This window comes from Mustelus asterias, chromosome 18 (genome assembly GCF_964213995.1).
Source record: "Mustelus asterias chromosome 18, sMusAst1.hap1.1, whole genome shotgun sequence".
Classification (NCBI taxonomy): Eukaryota; Metazoa; Chordata; class Chondrichthyes; order Carcharhiniformes; family Triakidae; genus Mustelus; species Mustelus asterias.
Window position 1 is genome coordinate 21,972,536 of NC_135818.1, and position 26,511 is coordinate 21,999,046.

The 26,511-nt window shown below is 42.0% G+C and overlaps 1 protein-coding gene across 3 annotated transcripts in view; it reads left to right on the forward strand.

Moving 5' to 3' along the window:
* rad51 (RAD51 recombinase) overlaps positions 1-26,511 on the forward strand; it is a 103,278-nt gene that overhangs the window by 6,681 nt on the left and 70,086 nt on the right. For 2 of the 3 annotated variants that reach the window (XM_078233507.1, XM_078233505.1), the window contains exons 2-3: positions 8,679-8,781; positions 19,389-19,526. In XM_078233507.1, coding sequence (XP_078089633.1) covers positions 8,701-8,781; positions 19,389-19,526 — 219 coding nt within the window. In that variant the 5' untranslated portion in view covers positions 8,679-8,700. Of the gene's footprint in view, positions 1-8,396; positions 8,490-8,678; positions 8,782-19,388; positions 19,527-26,511 lie in introns of all 3 variants that reach the window. The other variant, XM_078233506.1, reaches the window with a different exon arrangement.

A 26,511-nucleotide genomic window follows, 5' to 3' on the forward strand; every position in this document is an offset into this window, starting at 1 on the left:
CCACTGCTGCTTCCCCCAGGTGGGCTGTCCCCCCCAACAGTACTCAGGCAGGAGTACTTGTTGTGTAGGGGCACACCCACTGGGGTGCTCTCAATCACCCGAGCTTTACCCTTCTTGGCCTCCTCCCGTGGCCCTGGTGTGACCACCTGATGATAGCTCTTGTCTATCACCTCCTCATTCTCCCTTAACAGCCGAAGATCCTCGAGCTGCTGTTCCAGCTCCCTTATGTGATAAATAAAAGAATGACCAGGGTGAAGTTAGGGCCGATCAAAGATAGTAGTGGGAACTTGTGCATGGAGTCAGAAGAGATAGGAGAGGCGATGAATGAATACTTTTCTTCAGTGTTCACCAAGGAGAGGGACCATGTTTTTGAGGATGAGAGTGGGATACAGGCTGATAGGCTGGAGGAGGTAGATGTCCTGAGGGAAGGTGTATTAGCAATTTTGAAAAACCTGAGGGTCAATAAGTCCCCTGGGTCAGATGGAATATATCCTAGGATTCTTTGGGAGGCAAGGGATGAGATTGCAGAGCCTTTGGCTTTGACCTTTGGATCCTCACTGTCCACGGGGATAATACAGTAAGAGTTTTAACAACACCAGGTTAAAGTCCAACAAGTTTATTTGGTAGCAAATGCCATTAGCTTTCGGAGCGCTGTTCCTTCGCCAGATGGCGTGGATATCTGCTCTCAAACAGGGCATACAGAGACACAAAATCAAGTTACAGAATACTGACTAGAATGCGAATCTCTACAGCCAACCAGGTCAAAGATACAGACAATGTGAGTGGAGGGAGCATTAAGCACAGGTTCACAACTAAGTTGGAAGGGCACGAATATCCTGGCTGGGAGTTTTGCTAGTGCAGTTCGGGGGGGTTTAAACTAGTATGGCAGGGGGGTGGGGATCAAAATATTAGGTCTACAAGTGTAGAGGCTGGGGACGAGCTTGGGGCTGGGACAAGGCTGGCAAAGGAGAAGAGCACTCTGGGGGAGGATGACCTCACTGGGCCTGGAGGTCTGGAGTGCTTATACTTCAATGCAAGGAGCGTAGCAGGTAAGACAGACGAACTTAGGGCCTTAATGCTCACGAGGAATTTGGATGTGGTTGCGGTGACGGAGACTTGGTTGAAAGAGGGACAGGACTGGCAGCTGAACATTCCGGGGTACAAGTGTTTTAGGCGAGACAGAGGAGGGGCCAAGAGAGGTGGGGGAGTAGCAGTATTAGTTGGAGAGCATATTACAGCGGTGCAGAGGGAGGACAATTCGGAGGGGTCGTGTAACGAGTCACTCTGGGTGGAGCTTAGAAACAGGAAGGGCGCAGTCACTATGTTGGGGGTGTACTACAGGCCCCCCAACAGCCCAAGGGAAGTGGAAGAACGGAAATGTCAGGAGATACTGGATAGGTACAGGAAAAATAGGGTTGTTGTCGTGGGAGACTTCAATTTCCCTGGTATAGACTGGAAATCGCTGAGAGCAGGGACTCTGAATGGGGAGGAATTTGTAAAATGCGTACAGGATGGTTCTTTGGAACAATATGTAGATAGCCCGACTAGAGAGGGGGCTATACTGGACCTCGTACTGGGGAATGAGCCCGGTCAGGTCTTCAAAGTTTCGGTAGGGGAACATGTGGCAAATAGTGACCACAATTCTGTTAGCTTTAGGATAGTGATGGAAAAGGATGAGTGGTGTCCCAAGGGTAAGGTGTTGGATTGGGGGAAGGCTAACTTTAGTGGGATTAGGCAGTAATTGGCAGCTCTTGATTGGGAGAGGCTGTTTGAGGGTAAATCCAAATCTGGCATGTGGGAGTCTTTTAAGGAACAGTTGTTAGGGCTGCAGGACAGGCATGTGCCTGTAAAAAAAGAAGGATAGGAAGGGTAGGATTCGAGAACCGTGGATAACCAGGGAAATTGAGGGACTGGTCAAAAAGAAAAGAGAGGCGTATGTTAGGTCCAGGCAGCTAAAAACGGAGGGAGCTCTGGAGGAGTACAAAGAAAGTAGGAAAGAACTCAAACGGGGAATTAGAAGAGCAAAAAGGGGTCACGAAATGTTCTTGGCAGACAGGATTAAGGAGAATCCCAAGGCATTTTATTCATACGTTAGGAGCAAAAGGGTTGTCAGGGAAAAAATCGGACCTCTCAGAGACAAAAGTGGGGAATTATGCTTGGAGCCCAAAGAAGTAGGGGAGATCCTAAATGAATACTTTGTGTCGGTATTCACAAAGGAGAGGGATGTGTTGACTGGGAGTGTCTCGGAGGGAATTGTTGAACCGTTGGAGAAAATCTCCATTACAAAGGAGGAAGTGTTAGGTTTGTTAGAGAATATAAAGACTGACAAATCCCCAGGGCCTGATGGAATCTATCCAAGGCTGCTCAGGGAGACGAGAGATGAAATCGCTGGGCCTCTGACGCAAATCTTTGTCTCGTCACTGGACGCAGGTGAGGTCCCAGAGGATTGGAGGATAGCTAATGTGGTCCCGTTATTTAAGAAGGGTAGGAAGGATAACCCGGGTAATTATAGGCCGGTGAGCTTGACGTCTGTGGTGGGGAAGTTGTTGGAGAAGATCCTTAGAGATAGGATGTATGCGGATTTAGAAAGGAATAAACTCATTAACGATAGTCAGCATGGTTTTGTGAGAGGGAGGTCATGCCTCACTAACCTGGTGGAGTTTTTTGAAGAAGTGACCAAAATGGTTGACGAGGGGAGGGCCGTGGATGTCGTCTATATGGACTTTAGTAAAGCGTTTGACAAAGTCCCTCATGGTAGGCTGGTGAAAAAGGTTGGATCTCATGGGATAAAGGGGGAGGTGGCTAGATGGGTGGAGAACTGGCTTGGTCACAGAAGACAGAGGGTGGTAGTGGAAGGGTCTTTTTCCGGCTGGAGGCCTGTGACTAGTGGTGTTCCGCAGGACTCTGTATTGGGACCTCTGCTGTTTGTGATTTATATAAACGATCTGGAAGAAGGTGTAACTGGGGTGATCAGTAAGTTTGCGGACGACACAAAATTGGCAGGACTTGCAGATAGTGAGGAGCATTGTCAGAAGCTACAGAAGGATATAGATAGGCTGGAAATTTGGGCAAAGAAATGGCAGATGGAGTTCAATCCTGATAAATGCGAAGTGATGCATTTTGGTAGAAATAATGTAGGGAGGAGCTATACGATAAATGGCAGAACCATAAAGGGTGTAGATACGCAGAGGGACCTGGGTGTGCAAGTCCACAGATCCTTGAAAGTGACGTCACAGGTGGAGAAGGTGGTGAAGAAGGCATATGGCATGCTTGCCTTTATAGGACGGGGCATAGAGTATAAAAGTTGGGGTCTGATGTTGCAGATGTATAGAACGTTGGTTCGGCCGCATTTGGAATACTGTGTCCAGTTCTGGTCGCCACACTACCAGAAGGACGTGGAGGCTTTGGAGAGAGTACAGAGGAGGTTTACCAGGATGTTGCCTGGTATGGAGGGGCTTAGTTATGAGGAGAGATTGGGTAAACTGGGGTTGTTCTCCCTGGAAAGACGGAGGATGAGGGGAGACTTAATAGAGGTGTATAAAATTATGAAAGGCATAGATAGGGTGAACGGTGGGAAGCTTTTCCCCAGGTCGGTGGTGACGTTCACGAGGGGTCATAGGTTCAAGGTGAAGGGGGGGAGGTTTAACACAGATATCAGACGGACATATTTTACACAGAGGGTGGTGGGGGCCTGGAATGCGCTGCCAGGCAAGGTGGTGGAGGCGGACACACTGGGAACGTTTAAGACTTATCTAGACAGCCATATGAACGGAGTGGGAATGGAGGGATACAGAAGAATGTTCTAGTTAGGACCAGGGAGTGGCGCGGGCTTGGAGGGCCGAAGGGCCTGTTCCTGTGCTGTATTGTTCTTTATCCAGGTTAAAGAGATGTGTATTGTCTCCAGACAGGCCAGCCAGTGAGATTCTGCAAGTCCAGGAGGCAAGCTGTGGGGTTTACTGATAGTGTGACATAAACCCAAGATCCCAGTTTAGGCCATCCTCATGTGTGCGGAACTTGGCTATCAGTTTCTGCTCAGCGAGTCTGCGCTGTCGTGTGTCATGAAGGCCGCCTTGGAGAACGCTTACCCAAAGATCACGAAGCTGAATGCCAGTGACCGCTGAAGTGCTCCCCCACAGAAAGAGAACAGTCTTGGCCTGGTGATTGTTGAGCGGTGTTCATTCATCCGTTGTCGTAGCATCTGCATGGTTTCCCCAATGTACCATGCCTCGGGACATCCTTTCCTGAGCGTATCAGGTAGACAACGTTGGTCGAGTTGCAAGAGTAGGTACCGTGTACCTGGTAGATGGTGTTCTCACGTGAGATGATGGCATCCGTGTCGATGATCCGGCACGTCTTGCAGAGGTTGCTGTGGCAGGGTTGTGTGGTGTCGTGGTCACTGTTCTCCTGAAGGCTGGGTAGTTTGCTGCGGACAATGGTCTGTTTGAGGTTGTGCAGTTGTTTGAAGGCAAGAAGTGGGGGTGTGGGGATGGCCTTGGCGAGATGTTCGTCTTCATCAATGACATGTTGAAGGCTCCGGAGGAGATGCCGTAGCTTCTCTGCGCCGGGGAAGTACTGGACGACGAAGGGTACTCTGTCCACTGTGTCCTGTGTTTGTCTTCTGAGGAGGTCGGTGCGGTTTTTCGCTGTGGACTGGAGAGTGGTGAATGTTGTTCCTCTGTTCAAGAAAGGAAATAGGAATGACCCTGGTAATTATAGGCCGGTTAGTCTTACTTTGGTGGTCGGTAAGTTATTGGAAAAGGTCCTGAGGGATAGGATTTATGAGCATTTGGAAAGATGCAGCTTAATCCGTGATAGTCAGCACGGATTCGTGAAGGGTAAGTCTTGCCTCACAAATTTGATTGAATTCTTTGAGGAGTTAACTAAGTGTGTACATGAAGGTAGAGCAGTTGATGTCGTATGCATGGATTTTAGGAAGGCGTTTGATAAGGTTCCCCATGGTAGGCTGATGAAGAAAGTAAGGAGGTGTGGGATAGAGGGAAATTTGGCTGATTAGATAAGTAACTGGCTATCTCATAGAAGACAGAGGGTGGTGGTGGATGGAAAATTTTCAGACTGGAGACCAGTTACCAGCGGTGTACCATAGGGATCAGTGCTGGGTCCTCTGCTATTGTGCTTTTTATCAATGACTTGGAGGAGAGGGCTGAAGGGTGGGTCAGTAAATTTGCTGATGACACCAAGATTGGTGGAGTAGTGGATGAGGTGGAGGGCTGTTGTAGGCTGCAAAGAGACATTGATAGGATGCAGAGCTGGGCCGAAAAATGGCAGATGGAGTTTAACCCTGATAAGTGCGAGGTGATTCATTTTGGTAGGACTAATTTGAATGCGGATTACAGGGTCAATGGCTGGGTTCTGAGGAATGTGGAGGAACAGAGAGATCTTGGGGTTCATATCCACAGATCTCTGAAGGTTGCCACTCAAGTGGATAGAGCCGTGAAGAAGGCCTAGAGTGTGTTAGCGTTTATTAACAGGGGGTTTGAGTTTAAGAGCCATGGGGTTATGCTGCAACTGTACAGGACCTTGGTGAGACCACATTTGGAATATTGTGTGCAGTTCTGATCACCTCACTATAAGAAGGATGTGGAAGCATTGGAGAGAGTGCAAAGGAGATTTACCAGGATGCTGCCTGTTTTGGAGGGTAGGTCTTATGAGGAAAGGTTGAGGGAGCTGGGGCTTTTCTCTTTGGAGTGGAGGAGAATGAGGGGCAACTTAATAGAGGTTTATAAGATGATAAGGGGGATAGATAGAGTGGACGTTCAGAGACTATTTCCTCGGGTGAATGTAGCTGTTACTAGGGGGCATAACTATAAGGTTCATGGTAGAAGATATAGGAAGGATGTCCGAGGTAGGTTCTTTACTCAGAGAGTGGTTGGGGTGTGGAATGGACTGCCTGCTGTGATAGTGGAGTCGGATACTTTAGGAACTTTCAAGCGATTATGGAGCACACCAGAATGATAGGGAGTGGGATAGCTTGATCTTGGTTTTGGACAAAGCTCGGCACAACATCGAGGGCCGAAGGGCCTGTACTGTGCTGTACTGTTTTATGTTCTATGGAACACCCCTGCTTTATGAATGGTATAATTGGAACTTTTATTCCACCCAAGAGTACCAATAGGCCTTTAGTTTAATACCTGAAAAAGGACACTTGTTACAATAAAGTACACCTTCAGTATTGCCTTCAAGTGTCAGTTTAGACAACGTACTCAAGTTTATTGAAGTGGCTTCATCCCACAATTTCCTGAGTTTGATGAGAGAAAGATACTATTTCGTCATTAATATAGAATAGGCTGTAGAATGAATTTTCATGTATTTTGTTTATCCTAGCAATAGTTTTCCTCATTGTCTACAATTGGTTCAGTCATAGCATATAAAATAATATAGTTCTCAAAAGTAATGGAATATTTAAACACTGCTACTACGCCATTAGTGCCACCCATGAATGATTTTTCTATTACATAAGTGCTGCATAAATATAAATTGTTTAAGTTTAGAGTTTAAGTTGTTTATTAGTGTCACAAGTCGGCTTACATTAACACTGCAATGAAGTTACTGTGAAAATACCCGAGTAGCCACGCTCCGGCGCCTGTTTGGGTACACTGAGGGAGAATTTAGCATGGCCTATGCACCTAACCAGCACATCTTTTAGACTGTGGGAGGAAACCGGAGCACTTGGATGAAATCCACGCAAACACGGGGAGAACGTACAGACTCAGCACAGACAGTGATCCAAGCCGGGAATCGAACCCAGGTTCCTGGCGCTGCGGCAGCAGTGCTAACCACTGTGCCACCGTGCTGCCTTATAATATAAATATAAATAAACGTATATTTATATCATATGATTGTTTAAACAGGACCCATCAAATTACAATAATTTTGGACAGCTTTATACAATAATAATTGGTAGATAAATATGACAATTTCTTCTCGTAGGCGCATCTAGGAACAAGGGGTGCTTATCTTAAATTTCAAATTAATCAAATTAAATTTAAACTTAAAAAATATATTTGAGAAAGAGGGTTGGAAATTTGGATTAAAGAACAAGATGTCATTGCTGACAATGGCAGAGCAGGCAGAGGTCAACCGAATAACTTACTTCTGGGAATATCTTCATAGGGTTGCTGTTCAGTCTACTTTCAATGGCTGATTCCATTAATTTCCTGATAACCAAGTTTAGATTAACATCTCTAATTACAGCTGAGTCTCTGTTGTCTAGCTCGAATGAGAACATTTCCAGTTTTTCAATTATCAGATCATTCCAATGAACCTCAATGAGAGTTGTTACATTCTCTGTAGAGATCGAAACTTTTAAAAAGAAATTCAAATTTCCATTTAGTTGAAAGAATTTCAAGGTTTAAGGTGCTTATTGTAACAAATTACTAAAATCAATATTAACTAAACACTATATTTGTAGGCAACTTGTACTTGAAAATGAGTGGATTCCCCTAATTCTTAGCCCAACTAAAACAATACACTTCACAGGTATATTTTACACTATCCTTTAGATAGAATTCAGATTTCCCAGAATTAATCCAAAGTGATTTTTTGCTCCTGAGGGTTTGTTCCTGTTCATTTCTCGGCCTTGTAACTTGCAATCTTAGAACTGCTGTTCCCATGAGGTTTTTGTATCCCAGAGACCATCCCTCTAGGTCAAGCCAAACTCTTCAAGCCTCATTTTAACTCTCCACAAATTTGGTCTCTTTGTCCAAGCATAGGTTTGCACTTGCATTCCTACATGGCACATCATAGACACCCTTTTGGCCTTCAGCTGCTCCCTCTTTTCTGGATCTAGGCAAACACAAAACATTGTGATATTCTAGGAAACCCTGTTACCTTGGTCTGTGCAGTGGCTTCTTCTGCATCCTTCACCATGGCAAGGTGAATCACATGGGTCTTGTATCTAGGTAGAAGTGTTAATTAGTTATCCTTGAAAGCCCAACTGTCTTTCATGTTGGACCTAAATGGGCAGTTTAAAGCACAACTGTTTAGAAACCAACATTCTCAACACTTCTGGGACTTTGGAGACCCTCCAGTCTCCACACACACTGCTGCCATCAGTCTTCCTTTGATCTCTAACAATCAAATCGCACAGGCTTATTGTCAGACAGACTTCAGAACAGATCGCATGACCCCTTCATTTTGCCTTAAATTTAAAGACAAAGTCCCTAAATATAACAATCTTATAAACACTGTAATTGTGAACGAGTCAGCGCTTCATGAATCTCTGTTGAACTTATCTAGAACGTATGCCTTGTTGATGTTGAAGTCTTAAAGGAGCATGCACAGCATGTATTTCAAGTTTGACATCCAATTAATGATTCACAGGGACTATTGAAGGATTTCACATTTATTATCCTCACCTTCTCATTTTGACTTTCCAGTGAACTTCTTGAAGGTCTAATTCCTCTCTGAGTATCTTATTTCATACTATTGTGCAATTCCTAATGAACACCAAAGCACATGATTCATTTTGGGTAGGTCTATGTTAACTCATTCATAGCTTTTCACAGCTTTGTCTTTTCTTGTAGCAATCTGTTCTGAGTTTAAGTACAACTGTTGGCTTGGTGCAGGGCATGGTTTGTGGCAGCAATGTGACAAAACTGCTGAAATGTTGATGCTATCTACATAATCGTTTGTCAGTTTTAATTGTATTTAAATTTCAGCTTCTGTACTTGAAATTCCAAAATGGCAATGCAAGTACGAACTGAGGAGAATGCTGCAGTTGAAGAGGAAAGTTTTGGGCCTCAAGCTATATCTCGTTTGGAGGTAAGTGTTACAAAAACATTTTGGTCATTTGAAGGAGCTTAAATGCGACCCTCTTTCTAACCCAAGTACATCAGGTTATTTTGTTTATCATTCACTAATTGGTTGGGTCTTTTTTGCTCATGACTTTACCTTGAGATTGATCTGCTCCAATTCTTCAGTCAGTATTAAGATTTTGGTCAAGTGTAATGATGGGTCTGTAAAATGTTCTTACTATATTCACTTAAGATAAGTTGTTCCTTCACTTCTGTTTTTTGAAGCTGTTATTCCAGTTACCCACTTCAGGATCATATTGGAAGGCAAGGTCAATCTAAGGATTCTTTTCCCCATGCCTAACTACTTAATCAAATCCCTTTTCGCCTGCCTTTCATCTTTATCTGCAATACTTAGTACAAAGGAGCCATGGAATTTATTGTCTTAGATTTAAACCAAGTTCGTATCTGCTTTTGCCACCCTCCTTTCCCCCATTCCATCCTCATTCTCCTGTGGCTTGGGTCACTGTCTGTGTGGAGTTTGCACGTTCTCTCCATGTCTGCGTGGGCTTCCTCCATGTGCTCCGGTTTCCTCCCACTCTCCAACCATGTGCGACTCATGTTAATTGGCCAAGCTAAATTGCCCTTAGTGTCGGGGGAAGAGCTAGGGTAAATACATGGGGTTATGGGGATAGGGTCTGGGTGTGATTGTGCAATTTCTTTCCCATTTCCTCCTTGTGTTCACCATACAGTTGTGATGAAACCTACCTTTAGTTTTCTTGATCATTCAGCTTCCCAATTTGGCAGTGTTAAAAGGAAAATATTTAAATGCAAGGAGTATGCCTCTCAAGATCAATCAATACACAAGAGACAAGGGGGGTGATTAACATTGCAACTGTTGGCGGCGCAGTGTCACGGGTGGCGCATGGTGGCACATCGGTTAACACTGCTGCCTTACAGTGCCAGGGATCTGTGTTCAATTCCTGGCTTGGGTCACTGTCTGTGTGGAGTTTGCATATTCTCCCCATGTCTGCATGGGCTTCCTCCATGTGCTCCGGTTTCCTCCCACTCTCCAAACATGTGCGACTCAGGTTAATTGGCCATGCTAAATTGCCCTTAGTGTCGGGGGAATAGCTAGGGCAAATACATGGGGTTATGGGGATAGGGTCTGGGTGTGATTGTGGTTAGTACAGACTGGATGGCCTCTTTCTGCACTGCCTGATTCTATGATTATTGCTATTGAACTAATAAGAAAACATGGATCCTGCAATCCCTCGATGCACTGGCTTATAAAGTACGGCAAGCCAGTCAAACTTACAATTCATAACATAGTTCTTTCGCTTTTATTGTAAATGCCAGTTTAATAAAACATTTTCTGAATTAGGGAACAAAGGTAGACTGCCTCAAAATCCACGGGTTCATCTTAACTGTAATACAGATGCTCAGGTGGTCTTCTCTGCCGATGTGGGTTACGGCGGACTTCTGGTATATGTACAGAGTGAAAATCTCCTAGTTGCCACACTCTGGCATCTGTTCGGGTACACCGAGGGAAAATTTAGCATGGCCAATGTACCTAACCAGCATGTCTTTCAGACTATGGGCGGAAGCCGGAGCATCTGGAGGAAACCCACGCAGACACGGGGAGAACGTGCAAACTCCACACACACACACACACACACACACACACACACACACACACACACACACACACACACACACTGATCCAAGCTGGGAATGGAACCCAGGTCCCTGGTGCTGTGAGGCAGCAGTGCTAACCACTGTGCCACCGTAATGATCATTGGAGACCAATGAAAATTTAGGAGTTGTCGCTGAATTTGAAGTCTTATCTAATGCCAGTGAAGATGAGACAACTTCAACTTCATTCGAGCTGGAGTGAGGAGGTGAGATTGTTGGCATTCCTTGATTTGGAGATGGCTCACTGGTGGGGCAGCTCTATCACCATCTAACTATCCTGACTTGGAACTATGTAGCCTTTCCTTCACTGTCGCTGGATCAAAATCCTGGAACTGTCTTCCTAATAACACTGTGGGTGTATCTACACCACGTGGACTGCAGTAGTTCACAAAGGTGATTCACCACCAACAATAAATGCTAGCTTAGCCAGTGATGTGAACATCCCGTGGACAAAAATAAATGTTCTGTAGACATTGTATGGACTTTAAATATTAAATATTAATCTTTGCACAGATGCTGCCAGACCAGCTAAGTTTATCCAGCATTTTCTGTTATTTATTATTTAAAAACTTGTGGCGTTGGGCATAGACTCAATGTTTATCTGCTGCTATCGCTATCGACTAAAGCAAAGTACTATATCTTTCCTTTCCACTTCTTCAAAGAAATTGACTTGTACTCATTAAGAATTTCTTGTGTCTGATCGTGGAATGATAGGACCTTTTGGTTGAATTATTTCTCATTTTGAGGTACAGTTCACGACTTATCGCCAGCTCTTCAATATCTCTATCTACTTTTGAATACCAAAAATGGCTTCTTGCTACTGCTTTCATATGGACTATCCCTGGTGCACTCTTGATGAAGTTAATCTAACAATCTCTTTTTAAGCCTTGGCAGAAAAATGGCTCTTAAACCCACAGGAGAAAGCCTTAATTTACACTGTTCATTTCTACATGTAAAATACTTCTGCAGTTTCTCAATACATATTCTTTGAGCCATTCATGGAATAATTGAGCACTTTACTAAACAGCACATCCTTGCAAGCTTTTTAACTGATTCACAGGTAACAAACTAGAAATGAATTCATCTTCGTGGGAGATCTTGAACGAAGACCCACTTGTGCATGATCTGCTGTCTTTATAGTATGGGATATCTTAATATTGGCTAATTTTATCATTTGGTCTTCCTTGCTCAAAGACCACTTTGTTCTCTGTTAGCGCTCCTCCGGTGACATATGTACTGATTCATTCTGCAAGTAGCTTGATCCAGTTTAGCCGTATTTTCTGAAGCGTGCTCCTTCCCATCAAGAAGACTTTGTTCCCTCCTGCTACTACCTGTGGCCGGTATTAGGGTGCATCACCGTATTATAGCCTAATGTTAATTTCACCTCACACTGAAATACTGTTACGGGAATAACAAGTTAATTTCACACCAGTTTCGCATAAGAAAATGGCTCTTCAACCCACAGGAGAAAGCCTTAATTTACACTCAGTTCATTTCCCTCAGAGGGAGAGAGTGCCCTCCCTCCGAAATCATAGACACTACTGCAGGTGTACGAGTGATGATGTTCATTCATTGTTATTGTGGATGCAGAAAATATATTTTTAGCCCTTTAATTCTCATCTTTCATGTGTTGTTTTACTTGTTTTCTGAGTATAGCTCTTGACCATCATGCTTGATAATGGCAATTTTGTTTCCACATCTAACATATCTATTATGTTGGTTTAGCTCAGTTGTCTGGATGACTGATTAGTGGTGCAGAGTGATATCAACAACACAGGTTCAATTCCTGTACTGGCTGAGGTTATTCATGAAGGCCAGCCTGCTGAACCTTGCTCCTAGCCTGAGGTGTGGTAATCCTCAGGTTAAAATTACCACCAGTCAATTTTCTCTCTCAAAAAGGGGGAGAGCAGCCTCCAATTCCCAGCACTGGCAATAATTTAACAGTTCTATCAAAGTGAAATTTGGCTTTGCTGTTTCACTTTGATTTTGTCAGTCACGGCTGTTGCTAGTTCTGCCTTTGGTAGTGTTTTAGCTAATAGAAGAGTAGCTTAGGTGCAGTGTGTCATTGGTTGCTGAACTGGGCTGCTTTCCATGCCCTCAGTGGGTGTGTTTTTCCTCAAGGATTGCCTTGTACACATCTATGCTGGAACTACTTGATTATTTGACAATCCCTTTGGCAATTTTCACTGCCTCAGCCTTTCCATTTGACAGGGGACAATATGGAGATAATGTGTAGTGCTGAATTTCCTGATTATTTACAAGGCACCAGAATTCTTTGCTCAGGAACCGAAGACCATTGTCACTCATCACATGTCATGATAACTGAAGTATGCTTTCAGGCATTCTGCGATGTGACTAATCATTGACATCAGCTTGTCTAATTACCAGTAGTATGAATAGTTGTCAATGATGACAAGGTAGTCAGTTCAAAGAGAGGTCTATTCCAAGTTTCATCCATGGTCTTTCTGGGATGTCAGAAGCTGCTTTTTAGTTTGCAAAGCTTGATGTTCATTATAAGCACTGCACTGACTAATATGGGTTTGATTACATTGCTTATGTTTGATTGGTAGAGCACTTATCTTGCCTTCCTCAGACTAGACTCAATTCCTTTATGGTTTTCATGGATTTTCTTCTGCATTTCTTTCCTTATCTCCTTAAGGATGATGACTCTAGTTCCTTTGTACAAGATGCCACCTTGAGCAATCGCTTCATCCTATTTGCCTAGCACTCTCACATAGATGTGTGCTTGATCATTTCTGACCATCCTTTTATTGCTACTTTCTGCAGTACTTGGAGAGTTACAACTCATTGTGTAGTTTGCTTGACCTGAGAAAAGGGCTTGTCTGTCAGATTCAGTGTCTCTTTTGGATTAATGACTTCTGGAGAATATCGATGTTACTTCTCATTGAATCTGGGAGATTTTGCACTCTGGTTCTAGCATTAGCAACTTTTTTTCAAAGGGAGCAGCTCTCAACAATATGTCGACAATGTACATCCACTTGTTTGTTCTTCCAAATGATATCACTGCAAATGATGTAACATTCTTTGTAGGATGCTTTGGAGTGGTTAGAAATGATTTGAGAAAGATACTTTGAAGTGGCTTGTTATCCGACTCTAACAGCACAAACAAAGGAGATAGTCATCAACTTCAGGAAACCCAGTGGAGGACGTGCTCCTGTCTACATCAATGGTGATAAAGTGGGAATGGTCTTGAGCTTCAAGTTTCTTGATGTTCAGATCATCAACAATCTGTCCTGGTTCCTCCACGCCAACACCGTAATTAAGAAAGCACAACAATGCCTCTACTTTCTCAGGAGGCTAAGGAAATTTGGCATGTCTGCTATGACTCGCACCAATTTTTACAGATGCACCATAGAAAGCATCCGTTCTGGATGTATCACAGCTTGGTATGGCTCCTCCTCTGACCAAGACCGCAAGAAACTACAAAGGGTTGTGAACACAGCCCAATCCATGCAAACCAACCTCCCATCTATTGACTCTCTATGTTTCTTGCTGTTTCGGAAAAGCAGCCAGCATAATCAAGGACCCCATGCAATCCGGACATGCTCTCTTTCATGTTCTTCAGTCAGGAAAAAGATACAAAAATCCGAGGTCACGTACCAACTGACTCGAGAACAATTTCTTCCCTGCTGCCATCAGACGTTTGAATGGACCTATTAAATATTAAATTGATCTTTCTCTTCACCCTAGCTGTAACTGCAACATTATGTTCTACGCCCCCTCCTTTCCTTTCCCCCCTATGTACTGTATGAATGGTATATTTTTGTCTGTATAGCGCAAGAAACAATAATTTTCACTATGTCCCAATACATGTGACAATAATAAATAAAATTAAATTGAAACTTTGTCTCGCCTAAACAGGGACTGATTAAAATGTTCCCATGCAAAGACAATAGCCAGGCACATTTTCTTGATCTGTCCATGATGCCGTTTGGTTTGATTTAACGCTGTGATGAGAACAAAACTAATTGTCTTTGCAGTATGAGGGTTGCACTAAGTCCTGTCTCACTGACATCACACTGTTGGGTAACTTCATCATGGCACCTAAGCACTGGTGTTTTCGTCATTTGTTGTCTGATGTGAGTGAAAGCTACTTCTGTTCAGTATCCAAATACCATTAAACATCCTTTGCATTGAGTTTGCGTAGTGCCTCGCATTCTGATAAGTTGGGAATGAACTTTGCTCGATAATTCATAATTCCCAACAATTCATTGTACTGCCTTCTGGGCCATAGCTCTTACCTTATCTAGAACAGGGGAAACTCCTTTTGTTGTCAGTACATGACCTAAGTACTCCAGCATCTTCAGTTGCAATTTCTTCTGGCTCAGGTTCATCTGGCAAGCTCGCTCTAGCAGTCTCATTAGATTCTGATCATGATCCTTGATGGCTTTTTTCATCTTAGCTCCACATCTATAGACTAACAGATGACTTCCAATCACTTCCACTCCTGGATGAACATTAAGTGTCTCATGCTGTCAGTGTTGATGCTCTTCCGGAGCAATAGAAATGCCAAATGGCATACGCAGCCATATGTATCTCCCAAATAATGTCCAGAAAGTAGTCGGAAAACTGTTGCTTTCATCCAACTTCGCTTGGCAGTATCAATCCTTCGCATCCAGGGTGGTAAGTTGTGGCAAAGTTTCTTCAGAAGTTTGCATGGGATAGTGAGAGCCCTCCAAATCTTTACTGAAATCCTTTGGATCTATGCATACTCAGCTTTCCAGAATTTTTAGCTGCTACTGTGTTGTTAATCCAGTCTGAAGGAGTAGTCGCTTTCTCAATTATTCATATATTTTTAAGCTCCTTTATCTTTCAAACACCTGGAATTCATCTTGGAAGATGTTGAGTTGGTCGCACACATTCATCTACTTCAAGATTATAGGAAGATATCCAAGATCTGTGAAAACATCTTTGTAATTTCTTAGAATTTGTTCAGCAGTCGATGACTTTGTGCCATGTGAAACACTGCAAATCTCTTCTGTTACTTGGAGGGTTACCTGTCCAAGCTTTTGACTTGTTTCAGCTGTGATGAGTGGATTTTGCTTCATGTCTACTATTTGGAACTAGAATTTTTTAAATTCCCATTACATTGGGTTCTCAGCTTAGTTTGCCCCCTTGGGGTGAGCATTGTTCCATCATATAGCTTCAACTTTACCGTTATCAGCTTCATTTATAGTCACAATCTTGAGCAATTTCACACAGGTCTGCAAAGCTCGTTGTGTTGCATGAAGTGTCTGTGTCTGACTGATACTTCATATTAACTTGACGCTGTCCATATGTAGTCATCAGTACAGTAGTCATAAACCTTTTTTCTTTGAGACTTGAGGATGTCAACCTGTTCTAAGGTGTAAAGTGATTCTTCATGTTCATTATCCAACTCAGAAAAAGATTTGCATTTATATAGTACCCTTTATGATCTCTGCCTGTCCCCCAACACCATGGGTGTACCTACACCTCGGGGACTGCAGCGTTTCAAGAAGGCACCACCTTCTCAAGGGCAACTAGAGGTCAGCAATAAATGCCGGCCTAGCAACATCCATCTCTGTAAATGATCTTTTTTAAAAAAAGGTCCAAAGAACTTTGCAGTCAATTAGTACTTGTAGTCACTATTGTAATGCACAAAATGTGGCACCTAGTTTGCACATAGCAAAGTCCCACAAACTGTGATAATGCTCAGATAATCCTTTTAGTGACGTTTGCTGAGGAATAGCTGTTAGTCAAAATATTAAAGAATGATGCTATGGGATCTTTTACATCCACCTGAAAGATTAGACGGTACTCTACTTTGCACCTCCAACAGTAAAGTACTTGCACAAAATTGCCGTGTCAGTCTAGATTATATGCTCAAGGCTTGAAGTTGAAGATGCAACTTTCTGTCTTGGGATGTGAGAAAGCTACCAGTCAACGGTGGCAGACACCAAAGTGGACAACTCGAAACAAATGGGACAAATAATTCCACTGTTAGGGTGTGAACATCTGAAGTAAAATGACTTTCAGTATCCATTGTTCAAGGTGTGGTATTAAAAATTAGTCCTGCACAGATGAACAGGGTGGTTGATGTGGGCTATTGTGATGATAGAAGGAAAGAAAGCTTGCAGTTATTTAGAAAATTGTACATTTTCAGGGCATCCCAAAGCAATTTGCACAAGTCCGTCAAACAGAGTGAGATAAATTACCAATCAATTTGTTTTGATGATGGTGGTTGATGAACAAATGATCATCAAGTTTCTCCTCTTGGAACAGTGCTTTGGGGCCTTTTGTAATGTGAAAGATTGCAATTCTGCCAGTGCAGCATTCCCTCAGTACTGCACTGATGTGAACACCTAGATTATGTTCTAATGTCTATGGGGTGAGACTTGAATCCATAACCTTCTGACTGAGCTTGTCTCAGGAGTGGCACTCTTGGATCTGACAGCGAGTAGGGCTAATTTAGCCTTAGCTAGGCTAGTTTAGATGATTTCCCTGTTTGTAATCCACATTAAATATGGGCATTAAATACTTTGTGAAGATGGAAATTGGAGAAATGGTACTTTTTCTACCATTGATTTCTCAATGAAATACTAAATTTAAAGCTATGGCCCCCCAAGTTTCCCAGTGTTGCATTTGGAGGTATCCCAATGATGTGCTGGGGAATCCCTCTAGGAAGTTCCCAGATAAGGGTTTACCCGGCAACTGTCTAGAAGGTCTAACTTCTCCTGGGCAATTGCACTGGGTTGGGAACCACCCAACCAAACTACTTCCCCAGCCTGACTGGACATCCCGTCCCCTCCACCACCACTCCTGGTCCGTTCCAACTCCACTCATGTCAGGGCTTCCTCCTGCTCCCTGTCTGTCTGTCATGCTCACACCAAAACCCCCCCCCCCCCCCCCCCCCCCCCCCCCCGCCCATGTCTCCCTCACATTCCAACACTTGCCCCCACCCCCGCCCATGTCTCCCTCACATTCCAACACTTGCTTTATGGCAGCTTGTGCTGTAAAAAGAGGCACATCTTTCCTCTCTGCGCTTCACACTGATGCAACCAGGGGCGTGCTTCGTTGCTCCTGTCTTACTGAGCCTGAGAGAGGAAGGTTGTGCAAGGCAGTAGCTTTGGAATTTCAACAAGGGCAAGTCCTCCAGCGGATATCCACTGGTGATTGCCACTCCGAGGAAGTTATTGACCATAATCTTTTTGATTGGGGAGGATAGTGTGAAATTCCAGGTGTAATTTTTCTTGTGCATGGCAATAAAATATCTCAATTTCTTATACCACTGTTGTTCAGCTGAGTTCATTCCTCAATGTTGCAGGAGATTCAACTGTCTCGCTTTGTGCATGGCAGTCCAATCAGTCCCATTCCTCCGTTAATGCCTTTAGTTCTGAAAGTTAATTTCCCTCAAGCACATGTCCACTTTTCTTTTGAAATCATTGCTTCTCTCCACTTCCACCACTCTTGAAGGCAGTGAGTTCCAGATCATTACCACTCGCAGTGTAAAAAAGTTCTTCCTCGTGTCCCTCTTGCCCACAAATTTAAAACTGTTTCCTCTAGTACAACAATCAACAACCTTTTTTAACTGCAGAGCCTTTAAGAAAAATGTGCAAGGCAAAAATTCAGTATTTCTGAATCAAATGCTTGACATATTGCCAGGTGTCTCTGGTGGAATGCATAATTTGGATGTATAATCAAATACATGTATTGAATTTTAAATGTATTTTGAATTTGTGTATCAATAGAAAAAAATTAAATAGACAGGTTTTTTGTCTTTTAACTAAATTTTATCAGTAAAGTTATCTTTAAAACAAATTTTAACTTGGGGTGTAGAATGAAGAATTTTTTCGACTTGATTTTCATGATTTAAAAACAATGCTTCCAATAGCACATTCAGAAATAATTTATCAAATCAGCTATATTGGAAACAATAACAATCACAACCAGAGGCATTGTGTATAACTATGTTGCAGCTATACTGTTCAGTTTATTTAGCTTTTAATCCTCACAATTAAAAAAACAGCTTTAACTTATTTCTTGGCGTAACTTTTTTAGACTTTTTCATGTTAAGGTGATCAACTGGAAATGATTGGAAGCTGAAAATATTATTTTAAAGAGTTGCATGTGACTTTGAAACCACAGATTGCAGACCCTGCACTCGTCCTTGTTTGGTCAACTAATGGAAACAGCTTTTATTTCTCTATCTGGTATATATCTGTCATAATCTTCTGCACCCCTATCAAATTTTCCCTCGATCTTCTCCGTTCCAAGGAGAGCAAGCCCAACTTCTCCAAGCTAACCTTGGAGCTAGAATCCATCATCCCGGAAACAATCTCCTCTGCACGCTTTCAAGAATCCGCGCATCCTTCTTGGTTTGTAATGACCAGAACAGTACTAGTTGAGGCCCAACTAGAGCTTTCAGGAAGTTCAGGATTAGTTCCCTGATTTTGTACTCAACACCTCTATTTATGAAGCACAAGATCCTATATGCTTTGCTAACTACTCTCAAAGTATCTTGGCACCTTCAGTGACCTATGCACATGAATTCCCAGGTCCCTCTGTACTTGTGCACTCTTTACAACCGTGTCAGCAAATCTATATTGCCTCTCCCTATCCCTTTTGCCAAAGTGCCTCACCTCTCACTTCCCCACAGTCTCACCCAGTTTACCTCAATAACTTTGTTCTGTCTTCTCTTCTGTTTGCACTCCTAACTTCTAACAGCCTACTTCTCATTCCCCATATCCTTCCCTTCACCAGTGGCATCTATGTTGCAGTCCACATGTCCCGACCTCTGTAACTCCCTTTCAAAGCTCCACTACCTTATCTCTTCCCTCCAAATTCTACAGCAATCTATTATACTTGCAGATTTACTGTACGTGTGAGATTCAGCATTAACTTGTGGCAATTTTACAGATTGCTATTCCTATAAAATTAAATTGACTTTGCTTCTATTCTTAGCAATGTGGAATCAGTGCTAATGATGTGAAAAAACTGGAAGAGGCCGGTTTCCATACAGTGGAGGCAGTTGCCTATGCTCCAAAGAAGGAACTGCTAAATATTAAGGGCATCAGTGAAGCTAAAGCAGAGAAGATACTGGTAAGAGTGGAACTAGACCGTGTATTCATTTCAATTTCTTTTTGAAAGTGAGGGGGAAAATATTTTCTGGTAAGGTGCTCCTCCTGAAAACTGTAATAACTGTATAGCTAACAAGTAAAGAAAATTCTGGATTTTAAATGCTAGCTCTTGATGCTTTATGTCCATTTTCTAAAGCACTAGTTGTTGTACGTTAAGTTTATAGGTCCAGTTTGAATGTGTGAATGGGTTGGTGGGTCAGGTTGGTGGGGGGGTATGGGTGACAGTCGGGATTGACAGGCGGGGTATGGAGTAATCGATTCTGGTTAGAGGGTTTGTTGGATCAGGTCGGAGGGGCTGGGGTAGTCGGGACTGGTTAGAAGGGACTGGGGTAGTTGGCACTAGTCGGGAGCGAGTGTGTAGTCGGGACTGGTCGAGAGCAGGTGAAGTAGTCAGGATTGGTCAGCGTGGGTGGGTAGTCTGGACTGGCTGGGGTAGTCTGGACTGGCTGGGGTAGTCTGGAATGAACTGGGTGGGAGAGATGGGTCTGGTGGATAGGACGGGGAGTGTGGGGTAGTTGGGTCAAGTTGGAAATGAGTGGGATAGTTGAGTCTGGTCCAGGGAGTTGGAGTAGTTGGGTGTTGGTATATTCATATTAGTTGGGGGGGTGTCAAGTGGTCAGGAGAGGCAGTTGGGTCTCGTTGGGATTCAGTGGAGTTGTCAGGGTAGGGCCGAGGGTTTGAGGGAAGAGTTGGGATGGTCAGTGTGAGTGATTGGATGGGGTCAGTTTCGGAGCTACACTATGGTTTTTCTATCACATTTCCTGGGTAACTATTCCGATAAGTACATTAGAACTGTCAGAAGTCTCTAACTGTAGCTCTGAGTTGGAGACATTCACGGAGAGTCCAGGAGATCAGGGGTTTGCTCATTGTAAGTTCAAATTTCTCAGGCAATTCCCAGAGGTCAGCATGTCAGGACTTGCATAGAGTCCCAACTGCATATGTTCAGTCACTAATGGTCCAGAACCCGGAAGATTTGGTCCAATATTAAATCATCACAGCTAAGACAATTACTTAACTTGTAAACTTTTATATTCCCTAAGCCTTCTCTTTTTCATAATGTACTCTCTTTTCCCTATTTTAAAAATTATAGTTGGAGCTTTGTCAAAGATTTGGAGATAGATTTTTTTGTGACCTTTCTTTCTGTTCAATGGACACAGAGTTTATGACAAAACCTTAAAACCGTAAACATCTGAATTACCTTGATGTAAATGCTTAAACATAATTTATCAATATTTTGTCTTACTCTGCAAATGTTTGCCCATCCTCTTTGGCTAAGAGATGATTCTTAGACAATTTGCTGCTTTGGTTGTACAAAAAAATCAATTGAAATGTTAAATATTAAGTTTCTCTTTACCCTCTGCCAACTATGTCCAATTTAATTCTTCTGTATTTACATAGTTTGCATGTCTTGAGTAAAAGCATCCATTCCTGATCCTGCTTTGTTAGCATTGGCTTTTTTACAAATCTTGGCATTAAGGCAAGTATACCCAAAGTACAAGTATTCAATGTCAATGCTAATCCTTATAGGTGGGAAGGAAAGAGTGGGATAGATTTGTGATTTGAGGAAACTTCCTCTGGGGGGTAACGAAGAGCCACCAGATAATAATATGAATTCAATATCTAATCCACTGATTCAATTTTGTTGAAGTATAGGGATATCCTTAATTTTAATTGCAGTTGTCTTCTGCAAACATTGTCCCTCTGAAATGGATGTTGTAAAAGACATACCAGCAGACTTGAATCAACACATTAATCATTGGGTACAACATGTTAACATTTATTGGTTTTCTGAACAGCAAAGTATACTGTAGTATTTCCAGATGGAGAATGAAGAGTGCAAGTACATGTTCATCTTCATTCAGCTGGTTCTGGGGACAGCTCCTGATGCAGATCTTTGTACTTGGTAAATTTTGAATGGAGAGCAAGACACTTCTCACAGGATTGCAGATGTTACTAAGGAGGACTTTGCAGGGTAAATACTGTGGCTTTAGATGATATTGCAGAGGGACCACATGTATTTAAGAAGTAGAAGGGGGCCAAGGACAGATCCTTAGGTGTTCAAAAGGTAATGGAGGTTGGGGAAAGTAAACTTTATAAGAGATGCTGTGGCTACAATGGGAAAAATAAGAACGAAACAAGAGGAGAGGAGTCTATCCCTGCTGGACAATGGAGGAGAGATATTAGAGGATGTCAAAGGTCAGAAGGTCAGGCTGGGTTAAGTGAAATAATTCATCATGAACACAACCATATAGAATGCCATTTGTGACTTTGATATGGTCAGATTCAGTGCTTGGTTAGGGATTGAAACTTTATTAGAGAAGTTCAAATATGGGAGTTGTGGGAGAGATGGACACCAATTTAGGAGGCAGCAACAGGTACATCAGTTTGGAGTGGAAAGGGAGCTTGCAGGCAGAGTGGCAGTTTACAAGGATGGGGTGTTGTGGGTGGGGGTAGGGATGTCAAGTGTGGACTTTTTGATGAGATAATGGGGAAGGCAGTGGTGAAGTGGTATTGTCACTGGACTAGTAATCCAGAGACCCAGCGACTGATCTTGAATTCTACCATGGCAGATGTTGAAATTTGAAATAAAAAAAAATCTGGTATATAAATCGAATGACCATAAAACCATTGTCGATTGTCATAAAAACCCATCTGGTCAACTAATGTCTTTTAGGGAAGTAAATCTGTTGTGCTTACCTGGTCTGGCCTAGATGTGACTCCAGATCCATAGCAATGTGATTGACTCTTAAATGCTCTCAGGGATGGGCAATAAGTGCTGGCCCAGCCAGCATCACCCACATCCCATGAACAAATAAAAGAAAAGGTAGATAAAGGGGATATAGTACTGTAGATGTAGTATGCTTGGATTTCCAAAAAACATTGATAGGATGCCACCTGAAAGGTCGCAACCAAATTAAGAGCCCATGGTGTAGGGTGCAACATATTAGTATTGTTACGATTCCAGTTGATGTTATAACTGGTCAGGAAGGTCTCAGACTGGAACTCTGGCTCAACAGACCGTGACAGGAAAAAAAGCAACAAACGTGGAGTAACAGAGTCACAGGACTGCTTATTAGTTTTAACAATGAGAGAAAACATTTATTAAACATGAAAAATGGATTATAATGCAATACATCTTTACTTCTTTAACTTAACCAATACACATAGGTTTTAAGATTAACATGGATGACAACGTTCATTTGAAGCTACAATGGTCTCATTAACACACAAAGTTAGTGTTTGTGGATTTCTCCTCTGAATCCCCCAGGTGATTGTCATATGAGAGTTTCTAAGCTCTAGTCCCAAAATACGTTTTAAAATCTTCTCTTGTCACAATGCATTAACTTAACAATCCGTTTTCCTAAATCAGGTTCATATTTTCCAAAAGTTCTGTTTGACCAGAACTTCCGCTTCATTTTTAGCAGTAAGTCTGTACCAGGATTTTGGGTAAACTCTTTCAGTTTTTAATTGTTACACCAATTTTGATATACGTTCAATACTTAACAATTTATAGACAGTAGTAAGACATTTCAAAGTTTAGGATTACTTTTGGAAAACGTTTCTCTAGTATTCTCACCAGTCAACTTCTTTTCAGCTTTGTCTGGTGTCCCTGAACAGAACCCTGCTCTATTTCCAAATTTCTTCTTTGTTCTTTTTAAGTCCAGACCTTCTGGAAACTTTTCTTAATTTCTCTAGCTTCTTCACTAGTTGCTCTTTGGATGTTTGGTACTGGCTGTCTGAACCATTAATACATTGTAAAGTTTTTTTTAAGCAAAGCTAAAAAAGCTGGTTTCTCTTTAGCTTCCTCTTGCAGAGTTGAGAATATTATTTACTGGTTCATTATCCATCTCCAATTGCTAGCTTTTAGCTAAAACTAAAGAACAAAGAAAGTTTCTGCTCATCTTACGGAGCCCCTCTGGTTGCTAAGCAACTATCTTTCTTTACGCAATCTGAACATAATATATCAACTGAAACTAAACCTCCAAAGAAACAAAACACTTCAGTTCAGCATGAAATCTAACTACAACTCCCAGGCACAGAAACATTACATTGAGCCTTAAAACTATACCTTGTTTCTAATGTTTACCCATACAAATATAAATTACTTAAAACTACCTTTGGTTTCCTAACAGCATAGATAAAGGATTGGTTAGCTAATAGGAAGCAGAGAGTAGGGATAAATGGGTCATTTTTAGATTTGTAAGCTGTTACCAGTACAGTGTTGAGGCATTAGCTATTTACACTCTATATCAATGATTTGGATGAAATGACTGAATGTGTGGTAGCTAAATTTGTTGACAATATGAAGGTAGGCAGGAAAGTAAGTTGTCATGAGTACATAGAGGGTGGAATTTTACGAGAACGATTCTAAGTATCTCGATAGTGTGAAATGGGAGAGTTGCACATCTGTTTTTTGAGTGGGTTTTCACGCCTAATCTTGTGCATATAGTGCATGTAAAAATGGTCAAGACTACTTCTAGTTGCTGCAGGTAGTGGGCTGGAATTAATTCGCCAGCCAACCTGCTGAGGGAGCTATTGTGCATGTGCAGACCTCTGTGCCCCGCCCCCTGCAACAGTTGATGCAGAGTAGATAGGCCTGCCCCCCAGCTCACCCCCCCTTCCCCCCCCCTGGTAGATGCGAGGCTGAATTAGACTTTTGATCGAAAACAGAGTTGAGGATTATGGGAATGGGGATATAGTTGAGGGCACAGATCACCCATTATCTAATTGAATGGAAGAGCAGGCTTAAATGGCTTGGTCCTGCTCCAAATTGTTGTGTTCTTTTGAGAAAATCTAATGAATGATGCAAGCTCAGGGGGAGGTCAGGGTGATAGAACAACGTAGTATTGCTTTCTTCCATCTTGTGGTTTCATGAAAGCTTGCACTAACCCAACTGATGGTGGCAGTAAATGTCCATTATTGATGGGTTGCATACTGTAGCTCATGTGGGGAATGTTATACACATTTTCACAGCCTGTCTTTAATCCAAAATGTTTTAAATATGGATTCTCCCAAATGTATTCTAAATGGAGGATACTACAGGTAAAAAAATTTGATATTTTGTTCATAAGTCAGTGGTGACTTCTCAATCTTGCAGAATGAATTCACGAACAAGTAAAACATGGCTCAATCAATAGTGCATGAACATGGTATTCAGTAACTCCATATGTGAATTTCGTGAGGCATGCTAAATTTAACAAACTTTTGTGGTTTATCGGCCTGTTTTTCATGTTACAAGACATGTGGCAGTCCAGAAATGCCTGGGGCCTTTACTTCACAGTGGTGCTTATTCTTTCTCAATTGATGTGTATTTCTCAAATGGCATGCAGCGATAGTGTTTGCTTATGTATACTCATTATTACATTATTTATATGCTCCCTGCTCAACTTGGTGCTTTATAAAGTTGGCAGGACTGCTGAATAGCATTATAGAATTTTCTAATTTGCAGATGACTTGTGATGAGATTAGTTCCAGTTAAATTACTTAATTTTCTTTAGACCAAATCTCTCCCGTCCCATCTTTCCTAAAAATGTTGATTCTTTCCAGAGTATGTTTTCAGAAGTCTTCAGATGCCTTGTTGAAAGGGTGTTTATTTTTGAGGACTATGTAATGAATGTGGCTTTGCCAAGACATGTGTCTGGATTGCGCATGTTGACAGGCTATTTAGATATTCTCTGAAGGGCATCACAGCCAATGTAATTTTTATAGGGTACCAATGCACATGTTTTTCCAGCAGACAAGATGATAATATTGACTTTATGTGACAATGTAAAAAGGTTGGAAGTGAAGTGACTGCTGTGTTACGTCTTTCTCAAGTATTTCCATTGGAGAGATTTAGAACAGTTTGCCGATTTGTTGTTGTTCACTTTACACCGTCAAAATTGGAATTACTCCGAGTGAAAACTATGATAATTTATTTAATTTCCCTTTTCCACAGTTACTAATCCCAGTTATAGTACTGAAACAGTTGTCAGCTGGCACAATTAACTTGAAAGCTTGAAATACATTTTGTGTATATATGATGGGTAATGCACTATGTGGCCTGGAACTTGTAAAAGTGTAAAAAGAAATGTAAAAGTATTGGGAGCTTGATTTGTGATTTTTCAGCATATTAAGCTGTAATTTTTAAAAAAATACAATTTTGCTTTGTGTGGGCACCATGCCAGTGACACTAATTATAAGATATACCAATAATGTTTGTTGCATCATTTTAATTAAAAAAGACCACATAACTTACTGAAATTGAATTGAAAGTTATTACCGAGCAGTGTGGGTTTTTGTGCCAAGCCGACTGAAATTAGGTTGTATTGCAAAAACCACACTTCCCACAGAGTAATGCTGTGCAACCATTTGTTGAGAAAATCCAGCCTGTGTTTTTGGAAAGGCTACCAGTAGTTCATTTAATTTTGACACTGAATTCGGGGATTAGAAATTGAAACTATGAAGAAGGGGGGAATGAATTGAGAATCTGAGTTTCTCCTTAATTCACACATTTTGTTGGTGTGCTGGGGAAGAGGAGAAACCAGGGCTAATTTTTTTTCAAAAATCCTATCTATTTGTATAAATATCAGGCTCCAAAGCCCTTGAACATGTTGCCTCCCAAATCTGTTTCCATCTTTCCCGGAACTCCATGTTTGAAATTGAATCCCTCAAAACAGGTTTCCACATGTACCATCAGTTTGATATTTCTTGCATACCATCACATAAAGATGATAACACATAACAAGTAATAAAAACAGATTTTGACTTATTCAGTTCATTTAATTAGGCAGCTCTTGGAAATCAAATAAATCATTTTTAGTGATGGCGCTAGCACATTTGTAAATGATCATCTAAACAAAGTGGGCAAAGTACACCCAAAGGCAGAAAATTATTGTGAGAACCAATATTTATCAGAATGCAATATTGAAAACTTGGAGATAAAAATCTGGTTTCTGGATTTAATT